The sequence below is a fragment of the Schistocerca gregaria genome, chromosome 8 (assembly GCF_023897955.1).
Source record: "Schistocerca gregaria isolate iqSchGreg1 chromosome 8, iqSchGreg1.2, whole genome shotgun sequence".
In the NCBI taxonomy this organism is placed as follows: domain Eukaryota; kingdom Metazoa; phylum Arthropoda; class Insecta; order Orthoptera; family Acrididae; genus Schistocerca; species Schistocerca gregaria.
The window spans coordinates 505,598,868-505,616,614 of NC_064927.1; the positions used below are offsets into that span (position 1 = coordinate 505,598,868).

Sequence of the window (17,747 nt, forward strand, 5' to 3'; positions counted from 1 at the left end):
GCCTGAGTGTTTCCTGTGCAATAAATCCATCGCGTCATGTTTTATCTAACTTTTCCAGACGTTGCCGAGCCAATTACGTAACGCCGTTGACACTTCCGCAAGAGCATATAGATGGGTGATTCGAAGAATGACTGACAAGCTTCCACGATTCCTTCCATCTTGCCCTGTCAAAATCCCAGCAGCAAGACCTGTCAGTCATGCTCGTCAGTTTTCTTCGTTATCAGATGAAACCTTTTGACAATGAAGTGCGGCTAGTGACCGATTTGCACGCCTTACCTTGTCATCGGCACAGCAGCCTAATCAATACTTTTCACTTATCGCTGTCAACTGTCGTTGCCATCAGATACTAACAGAAGGCCAGATGAAGTTTTCTGTAGCTTTCTTTGTTAGCTTAATGCACGCTTGTTCGTAGAAGAGAGACTGACGTAGCCTGCTTGAGAGTAACCCGGGAAGGACGTGGCGTCGAGACGGCCCGATATAAGGGCGCCAGCTGCGGCTTTAGCTGCAGCGCGCCCCTGGAGCGGTGGTTAGACTCCAGAGAGTGCCGCCCAGCCGCTTCTCTGCAGACATGGCGCAGCCCCGGGCCCTGTTCGCTTTCGCCGTCTTCTGCTCAGCTTTCGTCGCCGCCCGAGCAGCCGCACCCAATGGTATGTCGGCCACCACACAGCTGCAGGCCGCATCCACTCTACTGCTGCCGTTTTTGTTGACGTCAGCGCAGAAACTGGCCTGGCTCCGCTGTCTACGCTAGAGGTGGATTCACGAAAGATGGCGGTCGATTTTAAGCTTGTTCTGCGCACCTACGTCACGCGTTTTCCGACAGCCAATGAGCGTTCAGTGATGTTCTGAGCTCTCTGCTGCGAATGCCACATCCAGTGCGAGCGTAAAATGTGATCGCAGCTGGTTACGGATGCTGATGGTAGCGGCAGGAGACAAATGTTACGTAAGCATGAAAGATACGTTATTTGCTGACACACGCTGTCTTCAAGTGAAAGCACACGTATGTGGCTACCGCAGCCGTCCCTTGGAACCGGCAACAGTTCAGCTCCCATCGGTGTCTCGAGCTGGACGAGCCGCCATCGTCGAGGGTGAAGGAGGTTAGTGCCCGACGTCCCGTCGGCAGCGTGGCCACTAGAGACGGAGAAAAAGCTCGGACTAGGGAAGGATGGCAGAGGAAATCGGCCCAGCCCTTTCAAAGAGACCATCCCAGCACTTGCCTTAAGCCACATGGAAAATCACGGAAATCACCATAACGAGGGTGGTCGCACGCGAGATTGAACCGTCGTCATTCTGAATGTGAGTCCAGAGTGCTTACCACTGCGCCAGTTCGTGAATCGGACTATAGCCTAGCCCATCTCTGGATCACTGCATAACTGCTGCAATTTACACCTATACTACTGGCCATTAAAATTGCTACACCACCAAGATGACGTGCTACAGACGCGAAATTTAACCGACTGGAAGAAGATGCTGTATTATGCAAATGATTAGCTTCTCAAAGCATTCACACAAGGCTGGCGCCGGTGGCGACACCTACAACGTGCTGACATGAGGAAAGTTTCCAACCGATTTCTCATACACAAACAGCAGTTGACTAGCGTTGCCTGCTGAAACGTTGTTGTGATGCCTCGTGTAAGTAGGAGAAATGCGTACCGTCACGTTTCCGACTTTGATAAAGGTCGGATTGTAGCCTATCGAGATTGCAGTTTATCGTATCGGGACATTGCTGCTCGCGTTGGTTGAGATCCAATGACTGTTAGCAGAATATGGAATCGGTGGGTTCAGGATGGTAATACGGCACGCCGTGCTGGATCCCAACGGCCTCGCATCACGAGCAGTCGAGATGACAGGCATCTTATCCGCATGGCTGATACGGATCGTGCAGCCACATCTCGATCCCTGAGTCAACAGATGGGGACGTCTGCAAGACAACCACCATCTGCACGAACAGTTCGACGACGTTTGGAGCAGCATGGACTATCAGCTCGAAGACCACGGCTGCGGTTACCCTTGACGCTGCATCACAGACAGGAGCGCCGGCCGATGTGGCCGTGCGGTTCTAGGCGCTTCAGTCTGCAACCGCGTGACCGCTACGGTCGCAGGTTCGAATCCTGCCTCGAGCATGAATGCGTGTGATGTCCTTTGGTTAGTTAGGTTTAAGTAGTTCTAAGTTCTAGGGGACTGATGACCTCAGAAGTTAAAACTCATACTGCTCAGAGCCATTTCAACCATTTTGAACAGACAGAAGCACCTGCGATGTTGTGCTCAACGACAAACCAGGGTGCAAAAATGGCAAAACGTCATTTTTTAGGAGGTTCTGTTTACAGCATCATGATGGTCGCATCCGTGTTTGGCGACATCGCGGTGAACGCACATTGGAAGCGTGTATTCGTCATCGCCATACTGGCGTATCACCCGCCGTGATAGTATGGGCTGCCATTGGTTACACGTCTCGGTCACCTCTTGTTTGCATTGACGGCTCTTTGAATAGTGGACGTTACATTTCACATGTGTTACGATCCGTGGCTCTACCCTTCATTCAATCAGTGCGAAACCCTACATTTCAACAGGAAAATGCACGACCGCATGTTGCAAGTCCTGTACGGGCCTTTCTGGATACATAAAGTGTTCGACTGCTGCTCTGGCCAGCACATTCTCCAGTATTCGTTTCTTTGTCTCCGGATACAGGGTGAGTTTTTTTCATCGTGTACAAACTTGACGGATTTAACGGCGAGAGGATATGAAACAAAAAAGGTCTAATGAACTTACTTCCGGGAACACATTGTTTCCATGCTAGAGACCATTTATTCAATCGTACAGAGACTGCGGTCTAATACATGCTGTACCATGCAGCCACAGTTATAGTATGTGTTGAAAATGGTTTCCTTGTGCCTCAACGTGTGTAAATATGCGCCGTAGCAGGTCCTGTCTCGCGCGCTCAAATCGGCCAGGCTGCATCCAAGCAGTGTCAAAGGCAGCACGAATCAGCTGCTCCAGTGTCTCGTCATCTGGAATGACGAGAGGACGCTAGGGTATGACGTATGACGGGCAGTACTACCCTCTATGAGGAAACCATGCATACTGTAGCTGTGGCTGCATGGTACAGCGCGTATTAGACATCTAATCTTCAGCATTCTTCAGTAGCACCTCATTTCAGAAGCCTCTATTCTCGTCTGACGTGTTTATTGTCCACGTTTCATTTTCGTACGAGGCTACACTTCAGACAGATACCTTCCGAAAGGGCTCCCCATCATTTAAATTTATATTCTATGTTGAGAAACTACTCTTTCAGAAATTTTATCCTTTGAATGTATATTGGATGTAAACAAACTACTCTTGTGTAGAAATGCTTTTCTAATTATTGCCAGCCTTCATTTTATATTCTCTCTATGTCGGTCATCGTCAGTTGTTTTGCTGTCCAAATAACAAAACTCATCGACTACTTTTAGTGTTTTATTCCGTAATTAAATTCCCTCGGCATTGATTGATTTAATTCGACTGCGTTCTGTAATCCTTGTTTTACATTTGCTGGTGTTCATCTTATAGCCTCTTTTAAAGGCGCTTTCCATCCTGTCCAACTGATCTTCCACGTCCATTGCCGTTTCCAAATTTCTCTATCATTCTAAATCTATTTGAACTTGCTTATTGCCATAGGTGCTCTCTATAGTTTTAGTCTTCTCAGTTAACTACATTACAAAACATAACTTGATTCTTCAGATGATTTCTGTCAGCTTTTCTGTTCTTTCAAACAAGTTCTGTCATAAAGCTGTTTTCTTCCCTAATTTCATTCAGTATCTCTTCATTAGTTGACAGAGTCTTCCTACTTAATACAGCCCATTTCATTAATACCATGATTCGAAAGCTGCTATCCTTCACTTTTTGTTTATCTTCCACCTTTCATTTCCACCATATTAGCGATCGCAAAATTTTAAACACTTCAATCGCGATTGACACACCGCTCATTAGCACACACCCGTACTGTAAGCAGACTCTCAAAGCGAACTGCGGCCAGGCCAGTTTGGCTGCCGCCCTTACACAGCTTCGCTCTGTCCTTACAAACTCCCACAAAATTACACATACTGCACATATTAGTGTGAAAACGACACATATAAACAATCTACATGATTCCCGCTTGTATGCTAAATCCTTTTAGCGATTAAAAACACCAATCTTCATAATCCTTTTATCAGAAAATCTAGCGTAATATCATTCGATGGTTGCACACGAATCTTGTAACGAATAAAATAACGTTAAAGTTATCGCTATCGTAAGTATTATACATGAACTAGGGATAGAATTTTACCAGCTTTTTCTTTGGTGATGTTAATTCTTACTGGGTTCCCTGGTTTCTGTGTTATTTGCATCATATTCAGTAAAATAGTCAACACCAGAGTTATTTGCTATTATGTATTTTAAACCTAATGACAACTAAACATCTATAGGGAGTTATTGTATTCTATTGTCTTAAAATAGCATTATATTTATTGTTTTGCAAATTTATTTTGCACTAAACTATGTTTTTAACTTTCAGCAAGAACATTCCACCTCATAACTCAAATTGCACTGCTTTCTGCTTTAGTGTGTTGTTGTTCTGGTCTTCAGTCCTGAGACTGGTTTGATGCAGCTCTCCATGCTACTCTATCCTCTGCAAGCTTCTTCATCTCCCAGTACCTACTGCAGCCTACATCCTTCTGAATCTGCTTAGTGTATTCATCTCTTGATCTTCCTCTACGATTTTTATCCTCCACGCTGCCCTCCAATACTAAATTGGTCATTCCTTTATGGCTCAGAACATGTCCTACCAACCTATCCCTTCTTCTCGTCAAGTTGTGCCACAAACTCCTCTTCTCCCCAATTCTATTCAATACCTCAACATTACTTATGTGATCTACGTATCTAATCTTCAGCATTCTTCTGTAGCACCACATTTCGAAAGCTTCTATTCTCTTCTTGTCCAAAATATTTATCATCCATGTTTCACTTTCACACACTACTACACTCCATACAAATACTTTCAGAAACGACTTCCTGACACTTAAATCTATACTCGATGTTTACAAATTTCTCTTCTTCAGAAACGCTTTCCTTGCCATTGCCAGTCTACATTTTATATCCTCTCTACTTCGACCATCATCAGTTATTTTGCTCCCCAAAAAAGCAAATCTCCTTTACTACTTTAGGTGTCTCATTTCCTAACTTAATTCCCTCAGCATCACCCTACTTAATTCGACTACATTCCATTATCCTAGATTATGCTTTTGTTGCCGTTCATCTTATATCCTCCTTTCAAGACACTGTCCATTCCGTTCAACTGCTCTTCCAAGTCCTTTGCTGTCTCTGACAGAATTACAATGTCATCGGCGAACCTCAAAGTTTTTATTTCTTCTCCGTGGATTTTAATACCTACTCCGAATTTTTCTTTTGTTTCCTTTACTGCTTGCTCAATATACGGATTGAACAACATCGAGGAGAAGCTACAACCCTGTCTCACTCCCTTCCCAACCACTACTTCCCTTTCATGCCCGTCGACTCTTATAACTGCAATCTGACTTACGTACAAATTGTAAATCGCCTTTCGCTCCCTGTAATTTACTCCTGCCACCTTCAGAATTTGAAAGAGAGTATTCCAGTCAACATTTTCAAAAGCTTTCTCTAAGTCTACAAATGCTAGAAACGTAGGTTTGCCTTTTCTTAATCTAGCTTGTAAGATAAGTCGTAGAGTCAGTATTGCCTCAAGTGTTCCAACATTTCTACGGAATCCAAACTGATCTTCCCCGAGGTTGGCTTCTACCAGTTTTTTCCATTCGTCTGTAAAGAATTCGCGTTAGTATTTTGCAGCTGTGACTTATTAAACTGATTGTTCGGTAATTTTCACATCTGTCAACACCTGCTTTCTTTGGGATTGGAATTATTATATTCTTGTTGAAGTTTGAGGGTGTTTCGCCTGTCTCATAGATTTTGCTCACCAGATGGTAGTGTTTTGTCAGGCTGTCAGTAGTTCTAATAGAATGTTGTCTACTCCAGGGGCCTTGTTTCCACTTATGTCTTTTAGTGCTCTGCAGAAGTCTTCACGCATTATCATACGTCCCATTTCATCTTCATCTACATCCTCTTCCATTTCTATAACATTGCCCTCAAGTACATAGCCTTTGTATAGACCCTCTATATACTCCTTCCACCTTTCTGCCTTCCCTTCTTCGCTTAGAACTGGGTTTCCATCTGAGCTCTTGATATTCATACAAGTGGTTCTCTTTTCTCCAAAGGTCTCTTTAATTTTCCTGTAGGCAGTATCTATCTTACCCCTAGTGAGATAAGTCTCTACATGCTTACTTTTGGCCTCTAGCCATGCCTGCTTAGCCATTTTGCACTTCCTGTCGATCTCATTTCTGAGACGTTTGTATTCCTTTTTGCCTGCTTCATTTACTGCATTTTTATATTTTCTCCTTTCGTCAAATAAGTTCAATATTTCTTCTGTCACCCAAGGATTTCTACCAGCCCTCGTGTTTTTACCTATTTGATCCTCTGCTGCCTTCACTACTTCATCCCTCAAAGCTACCCATTCTTCTTCCACCGTATTTCTTTCCCTCATTCCTGTCAATTGCTCCCTTATGCTCTCCCTGAGACTCTGTACAACCTCTGGTTCTTTTAGTTTATCCAGTACCCATCTCCTTAAATTCCCACCTTTTTGCAGTTTTTTTAGGTTTAATCTACAGGTCTTAACCAATAGATTGTGGTCAGAGTCCACATCTGCCCCTGGAAATGTCTTACAATTTAAAACCTGGTTCCTAAATCTCTGTCTTACCATTATATAATCTATCTGAAACCTGTCAGTATCTCCAGGCTTCTTCCATGTATACAAGCTTCTTTTATGATTCTTGAACCAAGTGTTAGCTATGATTAAGTTGTGCTCTGTGCAAAATTCCACCAGGCGGCTTCCTCTTTCATTTCTTAACCCCAATCCATATTCACCTACTACGTTTCCTTCTCTTCCTTTTCCTACTATCGAATTCCAGTCACCGATGACTATTAAATTTTCATCTCCCTTCACTATCTGAATAATTTCTTTTATCTGATCATACATTTCTTCAATTTCTTCGTCATCTGCAGAGCTAGTAGGCATATAGACTTGTACTTCTGTAGTAGGTGTGGGCTTCGTGTCTATCGTGGCCACAACAATGCGTTCGCTGTGCAGTTTGTAGTAGCTTACCCGCATTCCTATTGTTTTATTCATTATTAAACCTACTCCTGCATTACCCCTATTTGATTTTGTATTTATAACCCTGTATTCACCTGACCAAAAGTCTTGTTCCTCCTGGCACCGAACTTCACTAATTCCCACTATATCCAACTTTATCCTATCCACTTCTCTTTTTAAATTTCCTAACCTACCTGCCCGATTAAGGGATCTGACATTCCACGCTCCGATCCGTATAACGCCAGTTTTCTTTCTCCTGGTAACGACGTCCTCTTGAGTAGTCCCCGCCCGGAGATTCGAATGGGGGACTATTTTACCTCCGGAATATTTTACCCAAGAGGACGCCATCATCATTTATCCGTACAGTAAAGCTGCATGCCCTCGGAAAGAACTGCGGCCGCAGTTTCCCCTTGCTTTCAGCCGTTCGCAGTACCAGCACAGCAAGGCCGTTTTGGTTAATGTTGCAAGGCCAGGTCAATCAATCATCCAGACTGTTGCCCCTGCAACTACTGAAAAGGCTGCTGCCCCTCTTCAGGAACCATATGTTTATCTGGCCTCTCAACAGATACCCCTCCGTTGTGGTTGCACCTACCGTACAGGTATCTGTATCGCTGAGGCATGCAAGCCTCCCCACCAATGGCAAGGTCTATGGTTGATGTGTGGTCTGCTTTAGTATAAATTCTGAAGGTATTCTCGGTAGTGCTGTTCAAGCAGTAAGAGTCGACACTATCATTTAAGATAGCTTAAGATGTTTAGAAGTTATTAATTTTTAACGGTAATAGATAAATTTCATCGACAATATGTAAAACAATGTTGTATATACAGGGTAGTCTGTCAGGCGTCTCTCTTTCGTGTGTTGCCATGTCCTATTCTCTATGTTTTTAATTATAGATTTCACTTATGCTGTGAAGGTGACGTACAATGTGCGACTGAAAAATTCGGTGAATCGTCACAGAAAATAAAAGAAACAAGAGCTGCAAACCAAACGTCTTTACTGGCCTCCAAAGTAATCACCTTTAAATCGGTCGCGGTTCGGTAGTATACGTCGGACCCGCGTGTCGCCACTATCAGTGATTGCAGACCGAGAGCCGCCACACGGCAGGTCTAGAGACACTTCCTAGCACTCGCCCCAGTTGTACAGCCGACTTTGCTAGCGATGGTTCACTGACAAAATACGCTCTCATTTGCCGAGACGATAGTTAGCATAGCCTTCAGCTACGTCATTTGCTACGACCTAGCAAGGCACCAGTATCCGTACTATAGATATTGTGAATCATGTACCATAAAGAGCGACGTTCTCCATTAATGGATTAAAGTTAAGTATTCCACCAGCTACGTCCATTTTTCACAATTCTAATTCCCTTGTCATGTTCCAGACCTCACGCCAGCCTGCGTAAACTAAAACGCGTGCCTTTCGGCCTCCTGTAGTAACGGTGTTGGCTCTCCTGCCAACCACAACATTTGCGACGAGGCAAAACCGCGTTCGTATGGATATTGCCCTGATTTACTTGTGTAATGGCTTCTCCACAATCTCCAGATGTACTGTCCGAATTTTATCGCTTACAGAATCAGCAGACGCAGGCCTTACTGGATGCCCTTGGACAGCTCGTCCAGGGTCAACGTGCGATGCAACACGATGCGGTAGCACCCGCTTCACCGCTAACGCAGCCACAACACGCAGTTGCGCCCACTTTTCGACCTTTTGATGCTGCACTGGAAAGCTGGCCGGAGTGGTCACGCCAATTTGGATTCCATCTCGCCGCCTACAGAATTCTAGGTAACGAGCGGCAGCCTTTTTTATTATCGTCGGTCGACGTGACCACTTACCGTGTGATGGTCAAATTATTTCCCCGACGCGACGTAACAACTCTGTCCTACGAAAAATTTTGTCTGCATTAGATGCATATTTCAAAGAATCAGTCAATGTAGTTGCGAAAAGGTATACCTTCTTTCGTACAAAACGTACGGCAGGACATACTAATCGGGAGTGGGTTACAACCTTGCAAGGCCTTACTACAGATTGTGCTTTTGAGTGTTAATGTGGACTCCCTTATTCAGATACTATGGTACGTGATGCAATTGCACAGAACGTTTCTGATGTTCGTATAAGGGAACAGATTTTGAAACTAGTAAATCCCTCCCTTCAACAAGTGATGGACATATTGTATCGGCAGGACACACTTGACTTTGCTCAGGAATCATTTGAAACTTCGCCAGCAGTGTGTCAGGTTAACCGGCACGCCGGGCGAGCTGCACGGAGCAGTAAACAGCCCGCGCGCGCGGCAGCGCCGCTGCCGCCAGGCTCTCAGCCACGTGTGCCGCGCCGGCAGGCAAATGCAGTGATCAAATCATGCCCGCGGTGTGCTACTAAACATTCGCGCGAGAATTGCCCGTCACGCCAAGCTATTTGCTTTTATTGTAATAAAAAAGGACATGTTCAGAGTGTTTGCCAGAAAAAGCTCAGATCGGAAGATCAAAACCGTCCCAGGCCCTTTGCTTCGCTCCGGAATCGGAATCGAACCAAGGATACTCAGGCCCGCGACACTTCGCCCATGGAAATTCATGTAGTTCATTCCACTCCGCGCAGTGCCACTCTCTCTAACAGTGACTGTGTTCGTCCCAAAAATAGTGTGCGTCGACATCGCCGGAACTCCCGTGAGGTCGCAAGTGATTATGTACCAGTGTCAGTTCACGTTGCACGAGACAGTCGCTCTTGTCGTCAGCAGGACAATAAACTTTTTGTAGACTTGGACATTAACGGCAAAGTGATACCATTCCAGCTCGATACCGGAGCTGCAGTTTCACTGATCAATCAAGACAAACTGCTGTGCACACCTCCGTTGCGTGCAGCAAATGTTAAGCTAAGCAGCTATTCCGGTCAAGATATCCCTGTGTTAGGACAGTGCAGCCTTCTTGCAACATACAAAGGACAAACAAAACTTGTGTCATTTTACGTACTGCGTTCTTCTTCTGCAGTGAACTTGTTTGGTTTCGATTTATTTCGGTTGTTTAACTTGTCTATAGTAAATCAGGTCCTATCAGTGAACCAGACTGTGCCTTCAGACAGTGTTTCTCGTCTATGTGAAGAATTTGCAGACATTTTTGCACCGGGCCTCGGTTGCGCTAAGAACTATAAAGCACGTTTGGAACTGAAAGTAAACACGCAACCGAAATTTTTCAGAGCGCGCAATGCCCCACGCATTGCGTGATGAGGTCGCAAAAAATTACACAATTTGGAATCACAAGGAGTCATTGAACGTGTGCAGGCTTCTCTCTGGGCATCACCCTTAGTAATTTTGCCAAAACCTTCCGGAAAGTTGAGACTTTGTGTGGACTTCAAGGCAACAGTGTATCCACAACTAGTGATTTGCTACTTTTTCTTTACCCCTCCCGGAAGATCTCTTTGACAAACTGTGCCCGAGTAAATATTTTTCGAAGTTGGACCTCGCAGATGCGTACTTACAAATACCGGTGGACGAAGAATACCAGCGCGTTTTGCTGGTTAACACGCATCTTGGTTTGTATCGATTCAAACGACTGCCATTCGGGTGTGCATCCGCCCCTGCATTGTTTCAGCAACATCTACAAACTGTTTGTGCGTCGGTCCCTACTGCAGCAAATTATCTGGACGATATTGTGATCTCCGGAAAGACGGAAGAAGAACATTTGGCCAATCTCAGAACATTATTTCAGGTCTTGCGACAAAATGGTCTTCGCTTGCGGAAGGACAAATGTGTGTTTTTTGCTCGGGACTTGCCATACTTGGGACATGTACTCCATGCCCAAGGCATACATTCCAGTCCAACGCACCTTCGTGCCATACAAGACCTGCCTTCGCCGCAGAATTTGAAGCAGCTACAGAGCGTGCTGGGAACAATCAACTATTATCATAAATATGTGCCGCATGCCTCTTCCATTTCAGCTCCGCTTCATCGCTTACGCCGTAAAGGTGTTCCGTTCGTCTGGACGACGGAATGCGAACGCACCTTTCGCCAGCTGAAATCGGCGTTGCTTTCCAATACTTGCCTTACGCCATTCGATCCCCAGAAGCCCCTCTTGTTGATGGTGGATGCATCCGATTTTGGGATCGGTGCTATACTTGGGCACAAAGATGGATCGCACGATCGCCCTATTGCCTTTGCGTCCAAATTGCTCTCGTCTGCGCAAAGAAATTACTCACAGATCGAGGAAGAAGCACTGGCTCTCGTATTTGGTGTTACAAAGTTTCATGATTCCTTGTATGGTCGTCACTTTACCATAATCACAGACCACAAACCACTGACATCGCTTTTTCATCCGACCAAGCCTGTACCTCCACGTACAGCGCAGAAATTCATTCGATGGTCTATTTTCCTCTCGCAGTACCGCTACCATATCTTGTATCGGTCCACTGCTAAGCACGGAAACACCGATGCGTTGTCCCGCTTGCCTGTTGCTGAGGATAGGGCATTCGATTCCTCCGAACTTGCTTGCCTGTTCATTGCTGCGGAAACCGATGACGTGGACGAATCGTTTCCGATTGATTTTCGTCGTGTAGCTACAGCCACAGCTGCCGACCCTGTCCTTGCTCCCGTTCTGCGTTTTTTTGCTACGCAATGGCCCTTACCAAAGATACGTATCGGAGACCGGTTGGTTCACCGATTTTTTTGCTTACAAGGAGACTTTTTGTACGACGTGGTGTTTTGCTGTTGCGTTCTGATAGTGATCAGTCCAGGGTCGTGGTACCACCTTCGTTACAGTCCTCTGTCTTACAGCTTCTCCACCAAGGACATGGGGGTATAGTGAGAACAAAACAACTTGCTCATCAGCACTGTACTTGGTTCGGAATCGATGCCGCGATTACGAATATGTGCTTTACTTGCATGGTGTGTGCCGAACAACAATCAGCACCACCGCGGAAATTCTTTGCATGGCCAAAAGCCACTTCCCCTTGGAAACGCTTACACATCAATTTTGCTGGTCCATTCTGGAATGCTCGATGGTTGATTGTGGTAGATTCGTTCATTAATTTTCCTTTTGTTGTCCGGATGTCTTCCACGAAGTCATCTGCCACCATCGAAGCGTTATCCGCTATCTTCTGCATTCAAGGTCTTCCACAGACTATTGTTTCCGACAATGGCCCACAATTCATGTCCGCAGAATTTCAGTCATTCTGCAAGGCCAATGGTATTCACCATCTGACGTCCGCGCCGTTTTCGCCACAGTCAAACGGTGCCGCTGAACGATTGGTCAGGACTTTCAAGTCACAGATGTTGAATTTGAAAGAGTCGCATTCTCGGGAGGACGCGTTATTGCTCTTTTTGTCCTCGTATCGCTCTCAGCCCCGAGATGGTCGCTCGCCGGCTGAGTTGCTCCACGGTCGTCATCATCGAACCTTGATATCTTTGCTACATCCGCCGCATCAGGTTCCTGTGCAGCAGCAGACACCTGCTTTTGCTCCAGGCGACGTTGTCTGCTATCGCCACTATCGAGGTTCACGGCGTTGGCTCGAAGGGCGCATTCTTCGCTGCCTTGGACGCGCTACGTATCTCGTTTTGGGGGCCTCTGGTGAGGTGCGCCGGCATCTCAACCAGCTGCGCCTCTGCCGTCGCACGGGATCTGCCGCTCGCCGTCTGCTTTCAGCGACGGTGCCGTCCGGTCAGCGCCCCGGGGACCCATCTATGGCTCGCCTCAGCCCCAGGTGTTACCGACGCTGCCTTCCATTTTGCCCTATGGCGACGCGCCGCCGCCGCCATCACCGCCGCTGCCGCCGCCTGTTCTCCCGCCGGCGACGCCCGCAGTGGACGCGTCGCTGCAACCGCCGGGCGCCTCCCTGGGTCACACGCCGCCGATCGCTTCCCGTGACCAGTTGTCCTCCGACGTGGAACTCTTTCTCGCTCCGGACCATATGTCGTCTTCGCCCGTCGGGTGCCCCGGCCCGATGGAGGTCGACTCATCGGCCCCTCCTGTCTCTCTACAGGCGCATACACCGCATGTTGACGTGCACCCTGGAGCAGGTTTTCAGGCGTTTCCTAGCTCCCCGCGGTCCGAATGGCAGGGTGCGGGTGGCTCAGCGTCACCTGTTGTTAGGCTCCCCACCTCGTCGCATACGTCGACATGCGGTCCTCCCCACGGCGGGCGGAAGCCTTATGCCACAACCGTCCGCCGATTTTCGAGGGGGTGTCACCGCCAGACACCACACTTGCTAGGTGGTAGCCTTTAAATCGGCCGCAGTCCGGTAGTATACGTCGGACCCGCGTGTCGCCACTATCAGTGATTGCAGGCCGAGCGCCGCAACACGGCAGGTCTAGTCTACAGAGACTCCCTAGCACTCGCCCAGTTGTACAGCCGACTTTGCTAGCGATGGTTCACTGACTTCTACGTTCCCATTTGCCGAGACGATAGTTAGCCTAGCCTTCAGCTAGGTTATTTGCTACGACCTAGCAAGACGCCAGTATCCGTACTATTGATATTGTGAATCATGTACCATAAAGAGCGACGTTCTCCATTAATGGATTAAAGTTAAGTATTCGACCAGCTACGTCCGTTTTTCCCAATTCTAATTCCCTTGTCATGTTCCAGACCTCACGCCAGCCTGCGTGAGCTAAAACACGTGCATTTCGGCCTCATTTAGCAATACGGTTGGCTCTCCTGCCAACCACAACACTTTGTCTCCTTTTCTCTATTCTGAATGACAGCCACCGATCGTCCGCAAGCATGTGTCGCATTCTTTCGATGTTGTCTGGAATTCTGCTTGTTGATGTGAATATGGCTCATCTTCGACACCGTTATTTTCGTGTCTAAGGAATTTAAACCATTCAAACACACTTTCCACTCATTGCTTCAACACATTATGGATATATGAATAAAACAACTTCTTGTGAACAACTCGTGGATTTCCCTGTATTTTATATGTAGTTTCAGATCGTTGAATCAAATAATCACACTCATGTAAGTCTCGTCCCCCCTTGACACGTTGTTGGCTTCCGTATTTAAAAAACTGACAGAATTTGTAAAAATCAAGTTAGCAAATGAATATTGTTTCCTTGTCATTGAGCAATGTAGCAACTGTCACTGATGATGGCGGTGGGCATTGTCCCTGTTGTATCTCATGTTGTTGTTGTTGTTGTTGTTGTTGTTTTCAGTTCTGAGACTGGTTAGATGCAGCTCTCCATGCTACTCTATCCTGTGCAAGCTGCTTCATCTCCCAGTACCTACTGCAACCTACATCCTTCTGAATCTGCTTGGTCTATTCATCTCTTGGTCTCCCCCTACGATTTTTACCCTCCACGCTGCCCTCCAATGCTAAATTTGTGATCCCTTGATGCCTCAAAACATGTCCTACCAACCGATCCCTTCTTCTAGTCAAGTTGTGCCACAAACTTCTCTTCTCCCCAATCCTATTCAATACCTCCTCATTAGTTACGTGATCTATCCACCTTATCTTCAGCATTCTTCTGTAGCACCACATTTCGATAGCTTGTATTCTCTTCTTGTCCAAACTAGTTATCGTCCATGTTTCATTTCCATACATGGCAACACTCCATACAAATACTTTCAGAAACGACTTCCTGATACATAAATCTATATTCGATATTAACAAATTTCTCTTCCTCAGAAACGCTTTCCTTGCCATTGCCAGTCTACATTTTATATCCTCTCTACTTCGACCATCATCAGTTATTTTACTTCCTAAATAGCAAAACTCTTTTACTACTTTAAGTGTCTCATTTCCTAATCTAATTCCCTCAGCATCACCCGATTTAATTTGACTACATTCCATTATCCTCGTTTTGCTTTTGTTGATGGTCATCTTATATCCTCCTTTCAAGACACTGTCCATTCCGTTCAACTGCTCTTCCAAGTCCTTTGCCGTCTCTGACAGAATTACAATGTCATCGGCGAACCGCAAAGTTTTTACTTCTTCTCCATGAATTTTAATACCTACTCCAAATTTTTCTTTTGTTTCCTTTACTGCTTGCTCAATATCCAGATTGAATAACATCGGGGAGAGGCTACAACCCTGTCTCACTCCTTTCCCAACCACTGCTTCCCTTTCATGCCCCTCGACTCTTATGACTGCCATCTGGTTTGTGTACAAATTGTAAATAGCCTTTCGCTCCCTGTATTTTACCCCTGCCACCTTTAGAATTAGAAAGAGAGTATTCCAGTTAACATTGTCGAAAGCTTTCTCTAAGTCTACAAATGCGAGAAACATAGGTATGCCTTTTCTTAATCTTTCTTCTAAGATAAGTCGTAAGGTCAGTATTCCCTCACGTGTTCCAACATTTCTACGGAATCCGATCTGATCCTCCCCTAGGTCCGCATCTACCAGTTTTTCCATTCGTCTGTAAAGAATTCGCGTTAGTATTTTGCAGCTGTGAATTATTAAACTGATAGTTCGGCAATTTTCACTTCTGTCAGCACCTGCTTTCTTTAGGATTGGAATTATTATATTCTTCTTGAAGTCTGAGGGTATTTCGCCTGCCTCATACATCTTGCTCACCAGATGGTAGAGTTTTGTCATGACTGACTCTCCCAAGGCCGTCAGTAGTTCTAATGGAATGTTGTCTACTCCGGGGGCCTTGTTTCGACTCAGGTCTTTCAGTGCTCTGTCAAACTCTTCACGCAGTATCGTATCTCCCATTTTGTCTTCATCTACATCCTCTTCCATTTCCATAATATTGTCCTCATGTACTTTGCCCTTGTATAAACCTTCTATATACTCCTTCCACCTTTCTACCTTCCCTTCTTCGCTTAGAACTGGGTTTCCATCTGAGCTCTTGATATTCATACACGTGGTTCTCTTCTCTCCAAAGGTCTCTTTAATTTTCCTGTAGGCAGTATCTATCTTACCCCTAGTGAGATAAGCTTCTACATCCTTACATTGGCCTCTAGCCATCCCTGCTTAGCCATTTTGCACTTCCTGTCGATCTCATTTTTGAGAAGTTTGTATTCCTTTTTGCCTGCTTCACTTACTGCACTTTTATATTTTCTCCTTTCATCAATTAAATTCAATATTTCTTCTGTTACCCAAGGATTTCAAGCAGCCCTAGTCTTTTTACCTACTTTATCGTCTGCTGCCTTCACAACTTCATCCCTCAGAGCTACCCATTCTTCTTCCACCGTATTTCTTTCCCTCATTCCTGTCAATTGCTCCCTTATGCTCTCCCTGAGACTCTGTACAACCTCTGGTTCTTTCAGCTTATCCAGATCCCATGTCCTTAAATTCCCACCTTTTTGCAGTTTCTTCAGTTTTAACCTACAGGTTATAACCAATAGATTGTGGTCAGAGTCCACATCTGCCCCTGGAAATGTCCTACAATTTAAAACCTGGTTCCTAAATTTGTCTTACCATTATATAATCTATCTGATACCTTTTAGTATCTCCAGGGTTCTTCCACGTATACAACCTTCTTTTATGATTCTTGAACCAAGTGTTAACTATGATTAAGTTATGCTCTGTGCAAAATTCTACCAGACGGCTTCCTCTTTCATTTCTTAGCCCCAATCCATAATCAACTATTATGTTTCCTTCTCTCCCTTTTCCTACTGACGAATTCCAGTCACCCATTGCTATTAAATTTTCGTCTCCCTTCACTACTTTAATAATTTCTTTTATCTCATCATACATTTCATCAATTTCTTCATCTGCAGAGCTAGTTGGCATATAAACTTGTACTACTGTAGTAGGCATGGGCTTTGTGTATATCCTGGCCACAATAATGCGTTCACTATGCTGTTTGTAGTAGCATCCCCGCTCTCCTATTGTTTTATTCATTATTAAACCTACTCCTGCATTACCCCTATTTGATTTTGTATTTATAACCCTGTGTTCACCAGACCAAAAGTCTTGTTCCTCCTGCCACCGAACTTCACTAATTCCCACTATATCTAACTTTATCCTATACATTTCCCTTTTTAAATTTTCTAACCTACCTGCCCGACTAAGGGATCTGACATTCCACGCTCCGATCCGTAGAACGCCAGTTTTCTTTCTCCTGATAACGACATCCTCTTGAGTAGTCCTCGCCCGGAGATCCGAATGGGGGACTATTTTACCTCCGGAATATTTTACCCAAGAGGACGCCATCATCATTTAATCATACAGTAACGCTGCATGTCCTCGGGAATAATTACGACTGTAGTTTCCCCTTGCTTTCAGCCGTTCGCAGTACCAGCACAGCAAGGCCGTTTTGGTTAATGTTGCAAGGCCAGGTCAGTCAATCATCCAGACAGTTGCCCCTGCAACTACTGAAAAGGCTGCTGCCCCTCTTCAGGAACCACATGTTTGTCTGGCCTCTCAACAGATACCCCTCCGTTGTGGTTGCACCTACGGTACGGCCATCTGTATCGCTGAGGCACGCAAGCCTCCCCACCAACGGCAAGGTCCATGGTTCTTGGGGGGGTTGTATCTCATACCCATCTAAAAAGTATGCAATGACTTCAAAATAAAATTTACTATCAGTTCCGTGGAGTCTGTGCCTGACAGAAAAGAGCGCAGCAGAATCGATTTTCGAAGAGAAAGGCTGGATCATACGTAATTTGTGCTTGCTAACAATGATCGCATGTCACT

General features: G+C 45.5%; 1 protein-coding gene across 5 annotated transcripts in view; it reads left to right on the forward strand.

Annotated features, from left to right (window-relative positions):
- Positions 1–540: 540 nt before the first annotated feature.
- LOC126285013 (uncharacterized) overlaps positions 541–17,747 on the forward strand; it is an 84,126-nt gene continuing 66,919 nt past the window's right edge. For all 5 annotated transcript variants that reach the window (XR_007551595.1, XR_007551598.1, XR_007551596.1 and 2 more), the window contains exon 1: positions 541–647. Coding sequence is in view for 1 of the 5 variants with exons in the window: in XM_049984323.1 (XP_049840280.1) it covers positions 569–647 (79 nt within the window). In the remaining 4 variants the exon portion in view is untranslated. The remainder of the gene's footprint in view (positions 648–17,747) is intronic.